Source organism: Symphalangus syndactylus, chromosome 12, assembly GCF_028878055.3.
Source record: "Symphalangus syndactylus isolate Jambi chromosome 12, NHGRI_mSymSyn1-v2.1_pri, whole genome shotgun sequence".
Taxonomy (NCBI): domain Eukaryota; kingdom Metazoa; phylum Chordata; class Mammalia; order Primates; family Hylobatidae; genus Symphalangus; species Symphalangus syndactylus.
The window spans coordinates 142,490,398-142,512,973 of NC_072441.2; the positions used below are offsets into that span (position 1 = coordinate 142,490,398).

General features: G+C 43.7%; 1 protein-coding gene and 1 long non-coding RNA gene across 12 annotated transcripts in view; one reads left to right on the forward strand and one right to left on the reverse strand.

Annotated features, from left to right (window-relative positions):
• The window catches only part of LOC134734597 (uncharacterized), a 45,377-nt gene extending 32,071 nt beyond the window's left edge, over positions 1-13,306 (reverse strand). Inside the window, exon 1 of the long non-coding RNA XR_010117732.1 lies at positions 13,257-13,306. This is a non-coding gene — a long non-coding RNA (uncharacterized lncRNA). The remainder of the gene's footprint in view (positions 1-13,256) is intronic.
• A 1,078-nt stretch (positions 13,307-14,384) lies between these two features.
• The window catches only part of ZMYM6 (zinc finger MYM-type containing 6), a 58,571-nt gene continuing 50,379 nt past the window's right edge, over positions 14,385-22,576 (forward strand). For 2 of the 11 annotated variants that reach the window (XR_010117718.1, XM_055254670.2), the window contains exons 1-2: positions 14,433-14,590; positions 15,696-15,862. Coding sequence is in view for 10 of the 11 variants with exons in the window: in XM_055254670.2 (XP_055110645.1) it covers positions 15,770-15,862 (93 nt within the window). In the remaining variant the exon portion in view is untranslated. Of the gene's footprint in view, positions 14,591-14,649; positions 15,142-15,695; positions 15,863-22,576 lie in introns of those variants that run through there. The other 9 variants (XM_055254667.2, XM_063627878.1, XM_063627875.1 and 6 more) reach the window with 8 other exon arrangements.

A 22,576-nucleotide genomic window follows, 5' to 3' on the forward strand; every position in this document is an offset into this window, starting at 1 on the left:
TTCTTGTTTAAGCCACATATGCAGACCAAGGTAGTGCTCCCAAATCGCCAGAAAAGGAGTGATGTAAAGTGCATATTAACAAAAACCCCATGCCTGTAATGCCAGCACTTTGGGAGGCCAAGGCAGGTGGATCACCTGAGGTTGGGAGTTCAAGACCAGCCTGACCAACACGGAGAAACCCCGTCTCTACTAAAAATACAAAATCAGCCGGGCGTGGTAGCTCATGCCTGTAATCCCAGCTACTTGGGAGGCTGAGGCAGGATAATCACTTGAACCTGGGTGGCAGAGGTTGCAGTGAGCTGAGATTGCGCCATTGCACTCCAGCCTGGGCAACAAGAATGAAATTCCATCTCAAAAAACAAAAACAAAAACAAAACAAAACCTTTTCCTTGATTCTTACCATCATAAACAGAAACTTAATGAGAAAATAGGAGAAGTTTAAACTTAAATTTACAGGTCCACAGTCTCTTCACAATCTTGAAATTTGAAAGGCTCTAAAAATGAAAGTTTTTTATAATTCAGTTGGTGGCATAATATGACTAGACCTGAACTCTTTTAGCAGCAAAGCCTGACCAGAACTGATGTGAGGCTATGTTTAGTTTTATTTACTCTATTTAGGAGAAATAATCACTAAGTTTTGCTGAAAAAATAATATATTGGGTTATGAAGTGCTTTTAAAAAGTTGCTGGAGGCCAAGTGCCGTGGCTCATGCCTGTAATCCCAGCACTTTGGGAAGCCAAGGCAGGCGGATCATTTGAGGTCAGGAGTTCAAGACCAGCCTGACCAATATGGTGAAACCCCATCTCTGCTAAAAATACAAAACTTAGCCGAGCGTGGTGGCATGTGCCTGTAGTCCCAGCTACTTGGGAGGCTGAGGCAGGAGAATCGCTTGAACCCGGGAGGCGGAGGTTGCAGTGAGCCAAGATCTTGCCACTGAACTTCAGCCTGGGCGACACAGCGAGACTCCGTCTCAAAAAAAAAAAAAAAAAAAGAGTTGCTGGAAAGTGATAGGCAGCTCTCCAGTTCCTGAGCATAGTGCAGGGTGGGTGAGTAGTAAGTGGGGAAAATCCTAACTGAAACAAGGATAAAGAAAAAAGGCTTATATGATTCCAGGCATTAAAAAGAACATTTTACTTATAAAGGAAAGCGAATTAGACTAGCTTTGCATTTCTCTTCTACAGTACTATGATAGAAACTAAAATCCAAGAATCTTATGCATAGCTATCATTCTTGGGCAAATTGATGACAGTTTTGGAAATACCGTACAAGATGTTAGGGAGATTGCTAGCCTTCCAGTAAAATTCAATCTTCTCCTTTCCTGTGGGATTATAATTGTAGCCTCAAACATGACATTCTATTTCCCAGCCCCCACTGTAGTTAGACATGGCTACGTGTACTAAGCTGTCTCTAATAGAATGTGATCAGAAGTGTCATGTGCCATTTCTGAGCCCACTGACTTAAGACCAGTGTGTGGCCTCTTCACACCCTCAGGAAGATGTGCCTGTGACTCAGTTTCAATGATAAAGAAACAAGATGGGGGAATACTATGTCCATAAATGATTGTGTAGCAGCATAACTGCGAATGCCCTAAAACAATGCTCTGAAATGCAACATGAGAGAAAAATAAACTTCAATTTTGCTTGAGCTATTGCATTTTGGGGTTTCTTTGTTATAGAAATTTAGTCGTTAACTAATAATCAGGGATTCAGGCAGGATATATCCATAACTTTATCTGAGAAAAGTAACAGAAAGAGTACTCTAGTTTTCAAGGTAGGAGAAAATAAAAAGAAAGAGTAATAATAAATCTGTAATCTATACAGTGAAATCTAAATAGAACATAACATTGCAACTGGGAATTTTTCATAGAAGGACAAAGAAAACATTCTTGAAACTGAACACGCATACTGAGAGGAAATTGTTAATAACATCAGATTAAAAGCTGCAAACTATTTTAGTGTGTCAGTTATCTATTGTTATATAGCAAAGTACCCCAAAACTTTGTGACTTAAGATGATAATTTGTAATTTCTCACGATTCTGTGATTGGCTGGGCTCAACGTGGGAGTTCTGTTCCACTTCATGTTGACTGGGGTTATTTCTGTGGCTACATTCTTCTAGGAGCTTGGCTGGAATATCCAGAATGGCTTCACTCATGAGCCTGGGACTTTGGCAGGGAGGTTCTGGGACTTTTTTTTCCCTCTCTCTTCATGTGGTCTCTCCAGCAGGTTGGCCAGACCTATTTATGTGGTGGCAGAAGTTGCCAATCCTCTTAAAACCTACACCCGTAACTGTCACAGGGTCACTTCCCTTGCAATTGATTGGTCAAGGTAAGTCACAGTCCAGCCCAGATTCAAGTGGTGGGGAACTAATTCCACTTTTTTTTTTTTTTTTTTTTTTGAGACAGGGTCTCACTCTGTTGCCCAGGATGGAGTGTAGCAGTGTGATCTCGGTTCACTGCAACCTCCACCTCCTGGGGCTCAAGCGATCCTCCCACCTCAGCCTCCCAGCCTCCTGAGTAGCTGGGACCACAGGCATGTACTACCAGGCCCGGCTAATTTTTGAGCTATCTTGCCCAGGCTGGTCTTGAACTCCTGGGCTCAGGCAATCCACCTGCCTCGGCCTCCCAAAGTGCTAGGATTACAGGTGTGAGCCGCCATGCCTGGCCTTCCCACCTCTTTTAAAAATTATTTTTATTTTTAATTTTTGTGGGTACATAGCAAGTATATACACTTATGAGATACATGAGATGTTTTGAGACAGGCATGCAATGTGTAGTAATCATATCATGGAAAATGGAGTATCTATTGCCTCAAGCATTCATCCTTTGCGTTACAAACAATCCAATTATACTCTTTTAGTTATTGTAAAATGTACACTTATTATTTATAGTCACCCTGTTGTGTTACCAAATGTTAGGTCTTATTCATTCTTTCCAACTATTTTTTGGTACCCATTAACCATCCCTACCTTCCCACCCAACTATCCTTCCCATCCTCTGTTAACCATTACTCTCTATTTCCAAGAATTCAATTGTTTTGATTTTTAGATCTCACAAATAAGTGAGAACATCTGATCTTTGTCTTTCAGTGCCTGGCTTATTTCATTTAACATAATAACCTCCATTTCATCCATGTTGTTGCAAATAACAGGAATTAACTTTTTTTATGACTGAATAGTACTCCATTGTGTATAAATGTCACATTTTCTTTATCCATTCATCTGCTGATGGGTGCTTAGATTGCTTCCAAATCTCGGCTGTTGTGAACAGTGCTGCAACAAACATGGGAGTGCAGATATCTCTTCGATATACTGATTTCGTTTCTTTTGGGTATAAACCCAGCAGTGGGATTGCTAGATCATATGGTGACTCTAGTTGCAGTTTTTTGATGGACCTCCAAACTGTTCTCCACCGTGGTTGTACTAATTTACATTCCCACCTACAGTGTATGAGGGATCCCTTTTCTCCACATTTTCGCCAGCATTTGTTATTGCCTGTCTTTTGGATACAAGCCATTTTAACTGGGGTGAGATGGTATCTCATTGTAGTTTTTATTTGCATTTCTCTGATGATCAGTGATGTTAATCTTTTCGCCTTTTCATGTCCACCTTTTCATGTGACTGCCATTTGTATGCCTTCTTTTGAGAAATGTCTATTCAAATCTTTTGACTTCTTTTTTGTTGTTTTTGAGATAAAGTATGGTTCTGTTGCCCAAGCTGGAGGGCACTGGCATGACCTTAGCTCACTGCAACCTCTGACTCCTGGGCTCAAGCCATCCTCTCACCTCAGCCTCCCAAGTAGCTGGGACCACAGGTGAGCACCACCACACCCGGCTAATTTTTGTATTTTTTGCTATGTTGCCCATGCTGGTCTTGAACTCCTGGGCTCAAGTGATCTTCCTGCCCTGGCCTCTTAAAGTGCTGGGATTATGACTTGATTTCTATACATGGCGAGAGAAGGGGGTCAAGTTTCAAGTTTCATTCTTCGGGGTTTGGATGTCCAGTTTTCCCTGAACCATTTATTGAAGTGACTGTCTTTTCCCTAGTGTATGTTATCGGCCCCTTTGTGGAAAATGAGATCACTGTAGGTGTGTGGATTTGTTTCTGGTTTCTCTATTCTGTTGTATTGATTTATGTGTTTGTTTTTATGCCAATATCATGCTGTTTTGGTTACTATAGCTCTGTAGTATAATTTGAAGTCAGATAATGTGATTCCTCCAGTTTTGTTCTTTTTGCTTAAGATAGCTTTGGCTATTCTGGGTCTTTTGTAGTTCTACGTAAAAAAAAATTTGTTTTTTTTGAGGCTTGGAGTGCATTGTCTTACTGCAACCTCTGCCTCTTGGGTTCAAGTGGTTCTTGTGCCTCAGCCTCCAAGTAGCTGGGACTACAGGCAGGTACCACCACACCCAGCTAATTTTTTCTGTGTTTTTAGTAGAGACGAGGTTTCACCATGTTGGCCAGGCTGGTCTCGAATTCCTGACCTCAAGCAATCCTCCCATCTCTGCCTCCCAAAGTGCTGGAATTACAGGTGTGAGCCATTGTGCCTGGCCGGTTCTGTATAAATTTTAGGATTGCTTTTTCTATTTCTATGAAGAATATCTTGGTATTTTGAGAGAAATTGCATTGAATCTGTAGATTGCCTTGGGTAGTACGAACATTTTAACAATATTGAGTTTTCCAATCCATGAACGTGGAATAGCTTACCATTTTTTGATGTTCTCTTCAATTTCTTTCATCTGTATTTTATAGTTTTCATTACAGAGATCTTTCACTTCTTTGATTAATTTCTAGGTATTTAATTTTATTTGTTGTTACTGTAAGTGGGATTTTTTTTTAAATTTCTTTTTCAGATTATTCACTGCTGGCATATAGAAATCTTGCTGATTTTTGTATGTTGATTTTGTATTCTACAACTTTACTGAATTTATCAGTTTTTTTTTTTTTTGAGATGGGGGCTCACTCTGTCACCCAGGGTGGAATGCAGTGGCATGATCTTGGCTCACTGCAAGCTCCACTTCCCAGGCCCAAGCAATCCTCCTACTGCAGCCTCCCAAGTAGCTGGGACCACAGGTGCACACCACCACACCTGGCTAATTTTTTGTCTTTTTGGTAGAGATGGGGTTTCACCCTGTTGCCCAGGCCGGTCTTGAACTCCTGAGCTCAAGCAATCTGCCCACCTTGGCTTCCCAAAGTGCTGGGACTACAGGTGAGTCACCGTAGCTGGCAATTTATCACTTTTTTTTTTTTTTTTTGAGACAATCTTGCTTTGTTGCCCAGGCTAGAGTGCAGTGGTGCGATCTTGGCTTACTGCAACCTCTGCCTCCTATGTTCAAGTGATTCTCCTGCCTCAGCTTCCCGAGTAGCTGGGATTACAGGTGCATGCCACAATGCCTAGCTAATTTTTGTATTTTTAGTAGAGATGGAGTTTCGCCATGTTGGCCAGGCTGGTGTCAAACTCCTGATCTCAGGTGATCCATCCGCCTTGGCCTCCCAAAGTGCTGGGATTATAGGTGTGAGCCACTGCGCCCAGAGGAATTTATCACTTCTAATAATTTTTTGGTGGACTCTTTAGGTTTTTTCAAACATAAGATCCTATCATCTGCAAGCAAGGATAATTGGACTTCTTCCTTTCCAATTTGGATACCTTTTCAATTTTATTTATTTATTTTTGAGACGGCGTCTCACTGTGTCACCCAGGCTGGAGTGCAGTGGCATGATCGTGGTTCACTGCAACCTCCACTTCCTGGGTTCAAGCAATTCTCCTGCCTCAGCCTCCTGAATAGCTGGGACTACTGGCATGTGCTACCATGCCCAGCTAATTTTTGTATTTTTAGTAGAGACAGGGTTTCACCATGTTGGCCAGGCTAGCCTCGAACTCCTGACTGCAGGTGATCCACCCACCTCGGCCTCCCAAAGTGCTGGGATTACAGGTATGAGCCACTGTGCCCAGTGATACCTTTTATTTTTCTCTCTTGTCTGACTGCCCTAGCTAGGACTTCCATTACTATGGTGAATAACAGTGGTGAAAATGGGCATCCTTGTCATGTTCCAGATCTTAGAGGAAAGTCTTTCAGTTTTTCCCCATTCAATATGATACTAGCTGTGGGTTTGTTGGATACGGCTTTCATTATACTCAGGTATGTTCCTTCTATACTGTTTTTTAAGGGTTTTCATCTTGAAGGATGTTGAATTTTATCAAATGTTTTTTCAGCGTCAATTGAAATGATTATGTGGTTTTTGTCCTTTATTCTGTTGATATATCACAATGATTGATTTGCACATGTTGAACCATCCTTGGATCCCAGAGATAAATCCCACTTGGTCATAGTGAACGTTCTTTTTAATGTATCGTTGGATTCTTTTTGCTAGTATTTTATTGAGGACTTTTGCATCAATATTCATCAGAGATATTGGCCTGTAGTTAATTCCACCTCTTGATGGGAGAAGCATCATGCACATCAAAGATGGGATTATTGACAGCATCTTTGGAAATAATCAATCTTTTCTTTCTTTCTCTTTCTTTCTTTCTTTCTCTCTTTCTTTCTCTTTCTTTCCTTCCTTCTTTCTTTTTCTTTCTTTTTCTTTCTTTCTGTCCCTTTCTTTCTCTCTTTCTTTCTTTCTTTCTTTCTTTCTTTCTTTCTTTCTTTCTTTCTTTCTCTCCTTCCTTCCTTCCTTTCCTTCCTTCCTTCCTTCTTTTTTTCTTTCTTTCTGTCCCTTTCTCTCTTTCTCTCTGTCTCTCTTTCTCCCTTCCTTTCTTTCTTTGTCTCACTCTGTCACCTAGGCTGGAGTGCAATGGCACAATCATAGCTCACTGCAGCCTCGACTCACTGCAGCCTCAAAGGACCCCTGGGCCCAAAGGATCCTCCTGCCTCCATTTGCTGAGTAGCTGGGACCACAGGCACATGCCACCATGCCCGGTTAAATTTTGTATTTTTGGTAGAGATGGGGTCTTCCTATGTTGCCCCAGCTGGTCTGAAACTCCTGAGCTCAAGTGATCCTCCTGCCTTGGCCTCCCAAAGTGCTGGGATTATAGGTGTAAGCCACCACACCCAGCCCAGAAACAATCTTTCATAGTTCACCTTCTGGCCATAACAATCCATATCCTTTCCCAATCAAAACACACTCATCCACTCCACCAAAAGTCTCAAACCATTATGGCCTTGGATCAAAGTCCAGCATTTCACTATCTAAATAAGGCCCATGAAGAAGAAGTTCCTGTGGTATAGTTTATTGGGTGTACAGGTACAACTTCTTCAACCCAGAGACCTGTGAACTAAATAGATGACTTATCTGCTCCCCTTATTCCTCACTCCCCACACCCACACACCAACACACTTGATAATATAGAGACATAATGACTCCACTGAATACTCCTATTCAAAAACGGGAAGAATAGAAGGCACATTAATAGTTATCGATTCATAATAATTCTGAAATTTAGCTGGGCACCTATTGTCAGGTTCTCCTACTCTGAGGACAGGAATTGTTCTTTGATTGCTTTATTGAATGGCTTTTTTTTTTCTGAGACTGAGTTTCACTTTGTTGCCCAGGCTGGAGTGCAGTGGCATGATCTTGGCCACTGGACTCAGGTGATCCTCCCACCTCAGTCTCCTGAGCAGCTGGGACTGTAGGCACATGCCACCACGCCCAGCTAATTTTTGTATTTTTTTTGAGAGACAGGGTCTCACCATGTTTCCCAGGCTGGTCTTGAACTCCTGGACTCATGTGATCTGCCCACCTCAGCCTCTCAAACTGCCAGGATTACTGGTGTGAGCCACTGCCCCTGGCAGGAATGGTTTCATAATCCATTTTATTTTCAGAAGCTTTTAATTCTGCCTTTTGCCCTCTGGGATCTTGGCTTCACACTCTGAGAAAGCATTTTCCATAAGAAATGGTCCATATTTGTAGTTGAGTAGCTTTTTCAGTTTCTTTCCACCCATAGAAAGTTGAGGGCCCAGGGATCCTTTTCGTTTCAAACTGTCTTTGCCCCTTATAATCTATAGTTTCACTTTTGCCAATATACTTCTCTTTAAAACTTTGTGGGTATTTTATGAATATTACTTGGATTCACACCATACCCCCCAAATCACATCCACACTTCTTTCTGAGACAGAAGTCTCTCTACTTTGGATGTGTCTGATTGCCGTAGTGCAATGCCCTTATGTTTCTCAGAAGCCCTTCTGTCTAGGTGAGATGGTCTACAAGGCACTGCCTAATTCCTTGTGATGTCTTACAGCTGCACTCTTGATTTGATCTGAGGCCACATTTAACTTGCAATTTCCTAGATTTGATCTTTGCTCTGAAGCCATTTCTTACTTTGGTGATCTTCTGCTAAGTCCTTAGTCCTTTACTCACTAAGTCCTTTACATTTTGTCTCGTTTCTGCTTGCAAATTGAATAATTTCTTCTTTGGCTTATTTCTCTTTTGCAATACAACGTCCTATGTGGTTAAAAGAAATCAGCAAACACTCTTAACATTCTGCACGGGAATCTCCTAAGGCAGATCCAGAAGGTCATTAAGTATGTCTCCTAGCTTCTAAGTTGTTACCACAGATGACAGTGCTGCCAAACATTTTGCCAATGCATCACACTGGTTGTTCTCCCTCCGGGCTTTAATAAGTTTCCTCACTGCTCTTCTAACCTCCACTCAAAGCCTCCTTGCTGTCTTTCCAGGCTCTGCCTGCTGCCTGGTTCCAACATCAATGCCACATGTTTTATGTTTTAGTTATGGCAGTATCCCATTTCTTTTTTTTTTTTTTTTTTTTTTTTTTTTGAGACGGAGTCTCGCTCTGTCGCCCAGGCTGGAGTGCAGTGGTGCAATCTCGGCTCACTGCAGGCTCCGCCCCCCGGGTTCACACCATTCTCCTGCCTCAGCCTCTACGGCTAGCTGGGACTACAGGCGCCCGCCACCACGCTCGGCTAATTTTTTTTTGTATTTTTAGTAGAGACGGGGTTTCACCGTGGTCTCGATCTCCTGACCTCGTGATTCGCTCGCCTCGGCCTCCCAAAGTGCTGAGATTACAAGTGTGAGCCACCACGCCTGGCCGGCAGTATCCCATTTCTAGATATCAGTTCTCTAACAGTTATCTACAAAGGGGTGTTTGATTATGTAACAACAGATGCAGTAATCATCTAGTAATCTGGAGGATATAAGATGGCTTCACTCATACGTATGGGGCCTCGGTGCTGGCCGTGGGGTCACTCTCCGTATGTGATTTCTCATCAGTCAGCAGTTATCCCATTTAACTTTGACATGGTGGTGGGAGTGTTCTATGACAGTGTAAGCAGAAGCTCCAAGGACAATAGAGGCCTATGCTTAGGAACTCATATGGTATCACTTCTATAACATTTTGTCAGTCAAAATAATTCACAAGCCCAGTCAAGAAATAACAGGTAGGAAAAAAGACTATGTATTAGTCAGGGTTTTCCAGAGAAACAGAACTAATAGGATACGAAGATTTATTATTATGAAGAATTGGCTCACATGATATGGAGGCGAAGAAGTCCCACAATCTGCTGTCTGCAAGCTGGAGACCCGGGGAAACCAGTGGTGTAATTCAATTTGAGTCTAAAGGTCTGAGAAGCAGGGGAGCTGACAGTATAAATCCTAGTAAGAGGGCAGGAGAAGATGAGAGGGGATGTTTCAGCTCAGACAGTGAGGCAGGAAAAAAAAGAAGAGTGAAAGAGAGGGCAAATTCCTCCTTCCTCCATCTTTTGTTCTATTCTGGCCTTCAATGGATTAGATAATGCCTTTCTATATTGGGAGGACATTCTATTTTACTGAGCCTACAGATTGAAGTTGACACATGAAATTAACTATCACAGACTCACTCTCTCTCTCTCTCTCTCTTTTAAATCCGCCATCTGCACACTAAAAACTCCTCTTGATGGGAAAAGTTGTAACAACGTTATGGCCATATTTAACTTCCCACAGGTAACTACAAACATCTTAAAGTAAATATAATATTAAGTAATTTTATGTTGAAAGCAACATAACAGGAACAAGATATAGATGCCCAATATCACCATTTCCATTCAACACACTACTACAGGTTTTAGCCACTGCAATAGGCAAGAAGAAGAAATAAAAGTTATATAATTGGAAAGAAATAAAATGGGCATTATTCCCTATATAGCTGGAAACAGAAAATGAGAAAATGGCTAAACTATTAGAATTAATTAGTTTAATTAATAATTCAGCAAGGGTACTAGCTTCAAGACCAACATAAAAAAATAATTGTATTTCTATATTTACACTGAAAACAATTAGAAAATAAAAATTTACATTTAAAATGACATGAAATATTAAATGCCTAGAATAAATCTAACAAAGAGGTGTGCAATCTCTACACTTAAAAACTACAAAGCATCAAGATAAATTACAGACACCAAAATAAATGGAGAAATATATCATTTTTATGGATTGAAAGATTCAACCCCACAGAATTCTGTTATTAGTCTCCTAAGGCTGCTTTAATAAAGTACCATAAACTAGGTTTAAAAAAACAAACAAACAGAATTTATCTCACCGTTCTTGGGGCTAGAAATCTAAAATTAAAGATCGGTAGGGTCATGCTTTCTCTGAAACCTATATGGGAGACTCTTTCCTTGCCTCTCTTAGCTTTTGGTGTTATCAACAATCCTTGGCATTCCTTGGCTTGCAACTACAGTACTTCAATCTCTGCTTCCATCATCACATGGGGTTCTCCTCCCATGTGTACGTCTTCATATCTTCTCCTCTCTTAAGGACACCAGTCATAATGGATGAGGCGCCCACCTTCCTTCAGTATGGCCTCATCTTAACTAATTACAGCTGCAACAATCCCATATGACTAAATAAGGTCCCATTCTAAGGGTTAGGACTTCAACATATCTTTTTAGGTGACACAATTCAACACAATGAATAATAAATACCAATTCTCCAAAACAGGCATACCACTTCAGTATAATACTAAACAAAATGCCAATGGATTCTAAAATTTATAGGAAAGTTTTGTCACAACTGACAAGCTGATTCAAAAATTTACATGAAGATGCAAAGGACCAAGGAAAGCCAAGATAATCTTGAAGGACATAATAGGAGGGAGAACTTTTTCTATCATATACTAAGATTTATTATAAAGCTATCACAGAAATTAAGACAGTATGGTATTTCCACAAGGAGAAACAAAAGGAACAGCCTTCATAGTCCTGAAACAAACCCACATATGTATAGACGACTGATACATGACAAAGGTGTCAATGCAGAACAGTGGGGAAAAGGACAGTCTTTTTTAAAAATAGTGCTTAATCCATGCAAAATTCACATGGAAAGGTTGAAATCTGACTTACCTTACACTATACACACAACCCAACCTCAGATGGATTATAAAACCAAAACTAAATGTGAAAGACCAATAACACTTCTAGAAATTTTCATTTGGTAGGAAAATATTTCTTAAGAGAATACAATAAGCACTAAGCACAAAGGGTTTTTTTTTGTTGTTGTTTGTTTGTGTTTTGGATGGAGTCTTGCTCTGTCGCCCAGGCTGGAGTGCAGTGGCATGACCTTGGCTCATTGCAACCTTCTCTTCCCGGTTCAACTGATTCTCCTGCTTCAGCCTCCCGAGCAGCTGGGACTACAGGTGCACACCACCATACCCGGCTAATTTTTTTTTTTTTTTTCCTGAGGCAGAGTCTTGCTCTGCCACCCAGACTGCAGTGCAGTGCTGCGATCTTGGCTCACTGCAACCCCTGCCTCCGGGGTTCAGGTGATTCTTCTGCCTCAGCCTCCCTAGTAGCTGGGATTACAGGTGCCCACCATGCCCAGCTAATTTTTGTATTTTTAGTAGAGACAGGGTTTCACCATGTTGGCCAGGCTGGTCTCAAACTCCTGGCCTCAAGAGTTCTGCCCGCCTCAGCCTCCCAAAGTGCTGCTATTATAGGCATGAGCCACTGTACCCGGCCACAAAGGTCCTTTAAGTTCATCAAAAGACACCAATAACAGAGTGAAAAGGCAAGCTACTGAGTGGGAGAAGATATCTGCAATATATACAGTAGTCCTCCCTTACCCATGCGGATATGTTCGAAGATGTTCCACAGATGCCTGAAACCTCCAGTAGTATCAAACCCTATATATGCTATGTTTTTTCCTATACATACATACCTATGATAAAGTTTAATTTATAAATCAGGCACAGAAAGAGACTAACAACTAACAATAGAACAATTATAACAGTAGACTTTAATGAAAGTTGTTTAAAACTTATGAATTATTTGTTACTGGAATTTTCCATTTACTATTTTCAGACCGTGGTTGTGTGTGGGTAACTAAGACTTCAGAAAGCAAAACTGTGGATGAGGGGGGGCTGGTGTATATTCAAAAGAAACTTATCTTAGTGTATTCCTGATTTCCAAAAGAAAATGCCACAGACTGTGTAATTTATAAATGGTAGAAATTTATTTCTCACAGTTCTGGAGGTTGGCAAGTCCAAGATCAAGGCACTGGCAGATTTGTTGTCTTGGAATTACTCTCTAATTCCAAGATGAAACTTTGTCATTGTCCTCTTGCTGGGAGGAACATTGTAATCATACAGTGAGGGGTTAAAAGGGCAAAAGGAATTAACCTTTGTGAAGGGCATGAATGCCGTCTTTTGTAACGGCATGAATCCCATTCATGAAGATGGAGTCCTCATAGCCTAATCCCTCCCAAAGGCTCCACTTCTTATACCATCGCCTTAATGTTTAAGTTCCAATATATGAATTTTGAAAGGACATATACATTCAAACCATAGCAGGATTCATATCTAAAATATGTGCCCATAAGAAAATGTCAATCCAATACAAAAATGAGCAAGAGACTTGAATAGGCACTTATGGGGGATATCCAGATACCCAAGAAACAAGAAAATGGGCTCAGCCTCATTAATAATCTGGGAAATGCAAATTAAAACCACAGTGAGATACCACTATACCCCCATCAGAATGGTTATAATTAAAAAGATATGCAGTAGTAATTATTGGCAAGGATGTTGGGAAACTGAAACACTCACACATGGCTGAAGGGAGTATAAACTGAAACCACCATTTTCTAAAATTGCCTGAGATTATCTACCTAAATTTTACATATACATAACAAGCAATTTCACCTTTAGGTATGAACCCAACAGAAATGTGTGCATATGTATCACTGTTAAATACAAATTGTAGACCATTGTTTCGGGCTAAGCTCCTGCAGTAGGTCTCAATGAACCAGACTAAAAATCAAAATGGAGTTACTCACACTGAGGTTCCATGTCATCAGATGGAAACTACGTTGTTATTTGAAGTTCTGAAAAGTCAGGAAAAAGAGATAATAAGAGTCTAATTTCCCCTGAGTGCCAGTTTCAATTAGCATAATAATGAAATTTCTTCTGCTTTAATCCTTACCAAAAAAAGGTAAACTGAAGTTACTTGATGTTAACCAATCAGTTATTTCTCTATTGTTTTGTTTCTTGGTTCTGCTTTACAAGGAAAGTAACTTATTTATTTATTTTTTGGAAAGTTACTTTGAAAAGGACCAATCTGTTTTTTGTTCTTTATTTCTGCTTTCTCCAGCACTTCTCTGTCTATAAAACCTACCTCTTCTGCTCAGCTCATTGGAACACTTGTTCTATTTATGGAATGAAGTGTTGCCAGATTCTAGAATCACAAATAAAGCTAATTGAGATATTTAAATTAAATTTGTTGTAATTTTGTCTTTTAACACCACCAATGACAAGAATGTTCACAGAAGCATTATTCCTAATAGCCACAAATTGGAAACAACTCAAATGTCCATCAATAGTAGATGATTAAAATTGTATCATATTCATAAAATAGAATACTATACAGCAGTCAAAATGAATGAACAGTCACAAATCATAGATGTATCTGTGAAACAATGTTGAATTAAAAAAACCAATTCTCAATTTTGAGCAAGTTAATTTTTTCATTTATATCTCAAGAGATTAAAAAATTATACCTCTTAGGGTTAAATGGTGAGGATTAAGTGGGATGGTGCATGTGAAGTGTTCAGCAAGCCAAGTATTATTTATTATCATGCTCTCTCAGTAGGCCACCTTTCAAGAAATGAGCACTAAAGGATGCTACAGATTAGCTAGGTGTGGTGGCACGTGCCTGTAAACCCAGCTACTCAGGAGGTTGAGGCAGGAGAATCGCTTGAACCCAGGGGGCAGAGGTTGCAGTTAGCCGAGATTGCACCACTGCACCCCAGCCTGGGCAACAACAGAGTGAGACTCTGTCTCCAAAAAAAAAAAAAGAATGCTATAGAGCACTTATAGCGCCTTCTAACGCCATCTCCACTTTTTCACAATTGAGCCTTGGTCTCTTTAAGAAGTGAACCATAACTGAGGAAAGAGGAATGCTGGGAAGTTCTACTCAGCTCAGGTCCGGAGCCTGACGGGAAAAGAGGGCGGAGACCAAGGCTGCGCACGCGTGGTTGGCCGGCTGTTGCGTTGGGATGGATCAGGCGGAATTCCAGAAGAGAAAATAATCCTTGTCTAGACGCAGAGGACTTGGTTCCTATTCGCAAATTCCCCGTCCGGTGCTCCTCCGGTAGCAGTCAGGCAACAGAAGGTGGGTGCGGCCGCAGTGGTAGTGGGCGGGACGGCGGGGCGGGGGCCACGCCACGTGACGAGGCGTTGCGGTGGGGGCGGTGCCAGGTGGGCTACGCGGCTGGGGCGGCTGCGGATTTCGCCTTTGGGACGTGTTGACACTCACTGACTAGTCCACCGCTCTCAGTCGGAGACCACATTGCCTCGTTAGTCCTCAATGATGGGAGTGGGAATTCTTAGCGGGAAGGAGAGTTTCGGAACGCGTACGGTTATCAGAGGAGGGATGAGCGCCCATAGATGTTTGTGGCGAGTGCGCAAAAGTTCCCATCTCTTCTTTGGAACAGGCTTTTCAACCAGTTGTCCGTTTCCATCCCTGACTATTCGGATAAAGGCAACTTTGAAGAGCTTTTTGTTTTAGGTTTAATGTGTCCCGTTTAGTTCTTTGACTTTTAGGGGAAGGGAATTTACTGAATGGCCAATTGAGTTTCTTTTCTACAGGAAGGCGATTGTGAAGCGGGGCTCGGAGGGGCTTGATGCCCCCCACCCCTCACACGGAGACCTTGAAAGAGGCAGGTGACTCACTTTCAGTAAGGGCGTTCCTGTTGTTCGCCTGCGATGGATGGCATCTTGAGCTCACGTCTAGCGTTAGGCCAAGAAATGGGGCCCTTAGGGAGGCTTCCAGTGAAGGTTGAGTTATAGGTCAGGGCAGGGAGGTGGTTGTGCCCCTCTTTGAGAAATAAAAGCCGACGTGGGCCTCTAAGTACTGATTCTTATGGGGTCAGAAACTATTTCTTGAGTCCATTCTTCTCAGAGTTTGGTAACTTCCTCCCACGTCTTGGTCTGCTGGTCTAATTCCTTTCAATAACCTTCAACATAGGAAAGACCAGAGTGTGTTGTGTGTCTTTAAAGATATTAGAGAAGTGGGAACTGTTGCCCCAAAACTGTTTTCTTATGTAGCTACTGAAGGAACAGAAAGCAGGAAGAAAGAAGAAAGTTAGTTGTGGCCCCAGAAGAGTTGTTTTTCAGATGCTGAGCCGTGAAGCCTCATGCACTCAACACAGAGTTTTTCTTTCATATAGATAAGCCTGAAGAAAAAAAGAAAGAATAAGCCTGAGTATGTATTTTAGGTGTCCAGCTATCCATTACCAAGAAGAAATCTATTCGTTTGAGCCTGAGGAACTCTTTGAGGTAAAAAATTAGAATGAAAGAACCTTTGGATGGTGAATGTGGCAAAGCAGTGGTACCACAGCAGGAGCTTCTGGACAAAATTAAAGAAGAACCAGACAATGCTCAAGTAAGCATTTCATCTTGATTTAAAAATTAAAAAAAAATCCTTCTTTTCCATCTGGTCAACTGAAAAATTTTAGTTAAACAGTTTCTGGTTTGTAAGTTTAAAATAACCCAAACTGGGACAGGCTGTCGCTGTCGCTGAGGGTGTAGTGCAGTGATGCGATCTCCTTAGCTCACTGCAGCCTCCACCTCCCAGGCTCAAGTGATCTTCCACCTCAGCCTCCTGTGTAGCTGGGACCACAGGGCACACACCAACATGCTCAACTATTTTTTTGTATTTTTGGTAGAGACGGGGTTTGGCCACGTTTCCCAGGCTGGTCTCAATCTCCTGAGCTCAAGCAATCCACTCGCCTTGGCCTCCCAAAGTTCTGGGATTACAGGCATGAGCCACCATGCCTGGCTGGTTTTTTGCTCTTTGAATGAAAGCTATAACTACGTGATTTTTTTGTGTGTGGAAGGAAAGTAACATATTTACCATTTTTCCATACTTGTCACTTAAAAAAAATTCTCTTGTATCTGGTAGTACTTCCCTTTATTCTGTTAAGAATTTGTGGTCTGTGCTAGTCTCTGGGGATCCAGGATTGAGCAAAGTCAGCTTAGTCCCTTCCTTTGTAGAGCTTATATGTTAGTAGAGGAGGCAGATATTACAAAAGTATTGGTCAAGTAATATATATAATTACAAACTATGACAAGTACTCTGGAAGAAAAGCCTAAAATGGGGAATCTGACCTAGTTTTGGTTGTGGTCTGAGGCCTGGGAATGGCTAGGGAAGGCCTCTCTAAGGGAAGGATGTGTAAGCTGAATTATGAAGAATGAATTGATTAGGCAAAGGGCATGGAGAAGAGTATTACAGACAGAGGGAACTGTGAATAGGAAAGCCCTGATTTGGAAAGATGCGTGGTTCTTTTTAAGACCTGCGGGAACAGTGAGCCTGGAACAGAAAAGGTATGAAAATGGTGATGATGATAATGACTAAAACAACAACAATAAAAATAGACGGCATTAGTATATCGGTATGTAGTATATATGATATCATAATCATATGTGACATTATTAACTTGATACTTATATATGCTTAAGAGTGTGTCAGGCACCATTCTTACCACCATATTATTATCCCCATTTTACAGATGAGGAGACCAAAGCTCAACAAAGCCAAATAGTTTACCACAGATCACAGTTAGTAGTAAATGACAAAGACTGGATTCAAAGCCAGGTGGTCAGACTCCAGAACCTGTGCTATTCTGCTTCTCTATGATAAGGCTGTATATATAGTTTAAGGCTGGATCTAATGTAGGACCTAGCGGACCTTGTTGTAAATTTTGGTTTTTATCCTAAGAGCAGGCGATAGCCATTATAGGGTTTGTTTGTTTGTTTGTTTTTTGTTTTTTTTTTTGAGATGGAGTTTTGCTGCCATGTTGTGATCTTGGTGGCTCACTGCAACCTCCACATCCCGGGTTCAAGTGATTCTCCTGCCTCAGCCCCCCCAGTAGCTGGGATTACAGGTGCCTGCCACCACGCCTGGCTAATGTTTTGTATTTTTAGTAGAGACGGGGTTTCACCAGGTTGGCCAGGCTGGTTTCAAACTCCTGACCTCAGGTGATCCACCCACCTCAGCCTCCCAAAGTGCTAGGATTACAGGCGTGAGCCACCACACCCGGCCAATTGTAGGGTTTTAAGTGAGAAAGTAAGATGAAACAGATTTGTGTTTGGAAAGATCATTCTGGCTACCCCATAGGGACCCAGAATGGAGAGCACAGAAATCAATGTGGAGGCTGGGCACGGTGGCTCACGCCTGTAATCCCAGCATTTTGGGAGGCTGAGGCAGGCAGATCACGAGGTCAAGAGATCGAGACCATCCTGGCTAACATGGTGAAACCCCGTGTCTACAAAAAAATACAAAAAATTAGCCGGGCTTTGTGGCAGGCGCCTGTAGTCCCAGCTGCTCAGGAGGCTGAGGCAGGAGAATGGCGTGAACCCGGGAGGCGGAGCTTGCAGTGAGCCGAGATTGCGCCACTGCACTCCAGCCTGGGCGACAGAGCGAGACTCCGTCTCAAAAAAAAAAAAAAAAAAAAGAAATAAGCTAGGTAGGCTGGCAAAATTTTGTCCTCTTTTAAGATGAAGTTTGTTTGTCACTCACAAGTAGAATGAACTGTTCTTTCTTTTTTATTGTATAGTGCAATCACTTTTATTATGGTATCTACAGGTCAATGAATTTTGTCTTCATACTGATTATACTAATCTTGCCATCTCCTCCTCATCCTTCATTGACACACTAGACTGCAGTCTCTGTGAGGTCAGAAATTGGTCTTATTGACCTGAATCTCCAATTCCTAGCACAGGATTTGGCACAAAGTACGTGTTCAATAACTGGAATAAAAGAGCCTCTTTCACATATAAGGAAACTGAACCTGAAGGAATAAGTGACTTCACCAATGTCTCATGGTAAAACTGGGATACAAACCAGTTTGTTGTTACTCCAGATACAATATTTCTTTCATTATACCTTGCCTATACACTTAACAAATAATGTGCTTTAAGTTAATTAAATGTTCTTTCTGAATATAAAAATTGTGATAATGGAAGGCTCCCTAGCAGCTTAGATTGTAAATTTAAGAGGATAGGAACTGCTCAGTTGTCTTTGGTTTATATTAATGTTTTCAGGTGAATAGGCTATATTTTTCCATGATTGAGAGTATAGACTATGATTGAAAAGCCAGTTGAACAAATTGTGTATTATTTTCTATGTTGCATTGATGAATCTCCTTTGAATATTGGAAAATAAGAGATAAATAAAAATGTTTTTTATTTTCTGGTTTTCTAAGAGTTTGTTCTGGATATTAAAATTATAGTTGAAGGCCAGGCACGGTGGCTTGTGCCTATAACCGCAGCACTTTGGGAGGCTGAGGTAGGCGGATCACTTGAGGTCAGGAGTTCAAGACCAGCCTGGCCAACCTGGTGAAAACCTGTCTCTACTAAAAATACAATTAGCTGGGCATGGTGGTGGGCGCCTGTCATCCCAGCTACTCGGGAGGCTGAGGCATGAGAATCACTTGAACCTGGGAGGTGGAGGTTGCAGTGAACTGAGATTGTGCCACTGCGCTCCAATCTGGACGACAAAGGGAGACTCTATCTAAAAAAAAAAAGGTACAGCTTAGTCCTCATATTCATACATGTTGAGCATTCATATGAATTCAGTGAGTTTTTATTCCTGCCTACTATAATCCATAATACTTGAACATTGTTGTGAGCAGCTTACATACCTTAATCCATTCGATGCTGACAACCCTGAGTTAAGTACTGTTTCTCTTCCCACTTTACCCATGAGGAAGCTAGTAACCTGTTAAAAGTCACATAATTAATAAATGGTTGAGTCAGGATTTGGACTCCAGCAGTCTGATTCAAGAGCCCAAACCCTTAACCAGGATGGTAAACTGTATTAGTTACTTTGTTTTCAGAAAGGCTACAGAGATGAAAAGATAGGACTTCTGCTCTCAAGGTAATTGATAGTGTAATGGAGAGAAAAGTTACGAGAATGAGAGAAGAAATATTTGTTGAGTGACTGTGCCTTATGAGAAGCTATGCTAAGCATATCTTATGCATTCTCATTTAAACCTAATTGTCTTCAAACTTGTATGCTTTCTGTTGCTTTGTGCCACCTTTTTTTTTTTTCTTTTTTTTTGGTGGGGGGATAGAGTCTTGCTTTGTAGTCCAGGCTGAAGTGCAGTGGCACCATCTCGGCTCACTGCAACCTCTACCTCCTGGGTTCATGCAGTTCTCCTGCCTCAGCCTGCTGAGTAGCTGGGATTACAGGCGCCCACCACCACACCTGGCTAATTTTTGTATTTTTAATAGAGACGGGGTTTCACCATGTTGGCCAGCTGGTCTTGAACTCTACCTGCCTCGGCCTCCCAAAGTGCTGGGATTGCAGGCGTGAGCCACTGCGCCTGGCCTGTGCCACCTTTTGTGCAAATACAAAATCAAGGCCAGGAGTGGTGGCTCTTACCTGTAATCCCAGCACTTTGGGAGGTAGGTGGCTCACTCGAGGTCAGGAGTTCAAGACCAGCCTGGCCAACATGGTGAAACCACATCTCTACTAAAAATACAAAAAAATTAGCCAGGCTTCATGGCGCATGCCTGTGATCTCAGCTACTGGGAAGGCTGAGGCAGGAGAATCACTTGAACCCAGGAGGCGGAGGCTGCAGTGAACAGAGATTGCTTCACTGCACTCCAGCCTGGGCAACAGAGCAATATTCCATCTGAAAAAAAAAAAAAAAACAATCACAGTCTTATGTAAGTGCTTTAAAATTGTGTGAGGTGCATTGGGAGCATAGGGGAAGGAGCCCTAAATCTATATGGGAAGGAGAGGAAGGTTTCACATAGCAGGTAGCAATTGAATTATAACAATTGACTAAGAGTTTCAGAGAAAATGTAGCAGAGAAAATAGCCACGTCATGGAGGGGTGAGAGAATGTGATGTGTTTAATAGTTGAGTATCAATAACCAAGTGGGAAAAGATAATAGATTTAAAAATGGTTAGGCAGGATTGATCAAATTTAGAGATTGTTTATGAGGTGTGAAGGTCAAAGAGGAGTCCAAGGATACTTACAGGTTTTGGGGTTTATGGTGATACCATTTACTGAGGGGTTAGAACAGGATTTTGGAGGAAGTACTTAGTGCAGTTTGGGGTCTGTTGTGTTTAAAGGGCTTGTGGGACATTCAAGTGGTAAATTGCACAAGGAGGCATTTGCACATAAAAATCTGGGATTTGGAGATTGGAAAGTTATCTACTTGGAGATGTAGGGCTTCCAGATAAAATACAGGATGCCAGGTTAAACTTGACTATCAAATAAACAATGGTAATTTTTACTATAAGTGTATTGCATGCAATACTTGGAACACAATTATTCTAAAATAGCATTATTTCAGCTATAGCTAAAAAGAAGGTTTCCGCCTGCCTGCCTGCCCTCCCTCCTTCCCTCCTTCCCTCCCTCCCTCCCTCCCTCCTTCCCTCCTTCCCTCCTTCCCTCCTTCCCTCCTTCCCTCCTTCCCTCCTTCCCTCCTTCCTTCCTTCCTTCCTTCCTTCCTTCCTTCCTTCCTTCCTTCCTTCCTTCCTTCCTTCCTTTCTCTCTTTTCTTCCCTCTGTTGTCCAGGCTGGAGTCTCGTTGGCTCGCTGCGCACTCCCTCCCTCCGGCTGCCGTGATTCTCCAGCCTCCGCCTGCGGGCTGCCAGGGATTGCGGCCGCGCGCCACCACCCCTGCCTGGTTTTGGTCCTTTGGCCGGAGGCGGGGTTTCGCCATGTTGGCCAGGCTGCTCTCCGGCTCCTGACCTCGAATGCTCTGCCCGCCTCGGCCTCCCGAGGTGCTGGGACTGCAGACGGAGTCTCGCTCACTCGGTGCTCGGTGTTGCCCAGGCTGGAGTGCGGTGGCGTGGTCATGGCTCGCTGCAGCCTCCGCCTCCCAGCCGCCTGCCTTGGCCTCCCAGGGTGCTGGGATTGCAGCCTCTGCCCGGCCGCCGACCCGTCTAGGAGGTGGGGAGCGTCTCTGCCTGGCCGCCCATCCTCTGGGATGTGAGAAGCGCCTCTGCCTGGCCGCCCCATCTGGGAGGTGAGGAGCGCCTCTGCCCGGCCGCTGCCCCATCTAGGAAGTGAGGAGCGTCTCTGCCTGGCCGCCCATCGTCTGGGATGTGAGGAGCACCTCTGCCCGGCCGCCCCGTCTGGGAGGTGAGGAGCGCCTCTGCCCGGCTGCCGCCCCGTCTAGGAAGTGAGGAGCGTCTCTGCCTGGCCGCCCATCGTCTGGGATGTGAGGAGCGCCTCTGCCTGGCCGCCCCGTCTGGGATCTGAGGAGCGCCTCTGCCCGGCCGCTCCGTCTGGGAAGTGAGGAGCGCCTCTGCCCGGCCGCCCCGTCTGGGATGTGAGGAGCACCTCTGCCCGGCCGCTGCCCCGTCTGGGAAGTGAGGAGCACCTCTGCCCGGCCGCCCATCGTCTAGGATGTGAGGAGCGCCTCTGCGCGGCCGCCGCCCCGTCTGGGAAGTGAGGAGCGCCTCTGCCCGGCCGCCCCGTCTGGGAAGTGAGGAGCGCCTCTGCCCGGCCGCCCCGTCTGGGATGTGAGGAGCACCTCTGCCCGGCCGCCGCCCCGTCTGGGAAGTGAGGAGCACCTCTGCCCGGCCGCCCATCGTCTGGGATGTGAGGAGCGCCTCTGCGCGGCCGCCGCCCCGTCTGGGAAGTGAGGAGCGCCTCTGCCCGGCCGCCCCGTCTGGGAAGTGAGGAGCGCCTCTGCCTGGCCGCCCCGTCTGGGATGTGAGGAGCACCTCTGCCCGGCCGCCGCCCCGTCTGGGAAGTGAGGAGCACCTCTGCCCGGCCGCCCATCGTCTAGGATGTGAGGAGCGCCTCTGCGTGGCCGCCGCCCCGTCTGGGAAGTGAGGAGCGCCTCTGCCCGGCCGCCCCGTCTGGGACGTGAGGAGCGCCTCTGCCCGGCTGCCCATTGTCTGGGATGTGAGGAGCGCCTCTGCCCGGCCGCCCCGTCTGGGAAGAAGTGAGGAGCGCCTCTGCCCGGCCGCCCCGTCTGGGAAGAAGTGAGGAGCGCCTCTGCCCGGCCGCCCCGTCTGGGAAGAAGTGAGGAGCGCCTCTGCCCGGCTGCCCTGTCTGGGAAGAAGTGAGGAGCGCCTCTGCCCGGCTGCCCCGTCTGGGAAGTGAGGAGCGCCTCTGCCTGGCCGCCCCA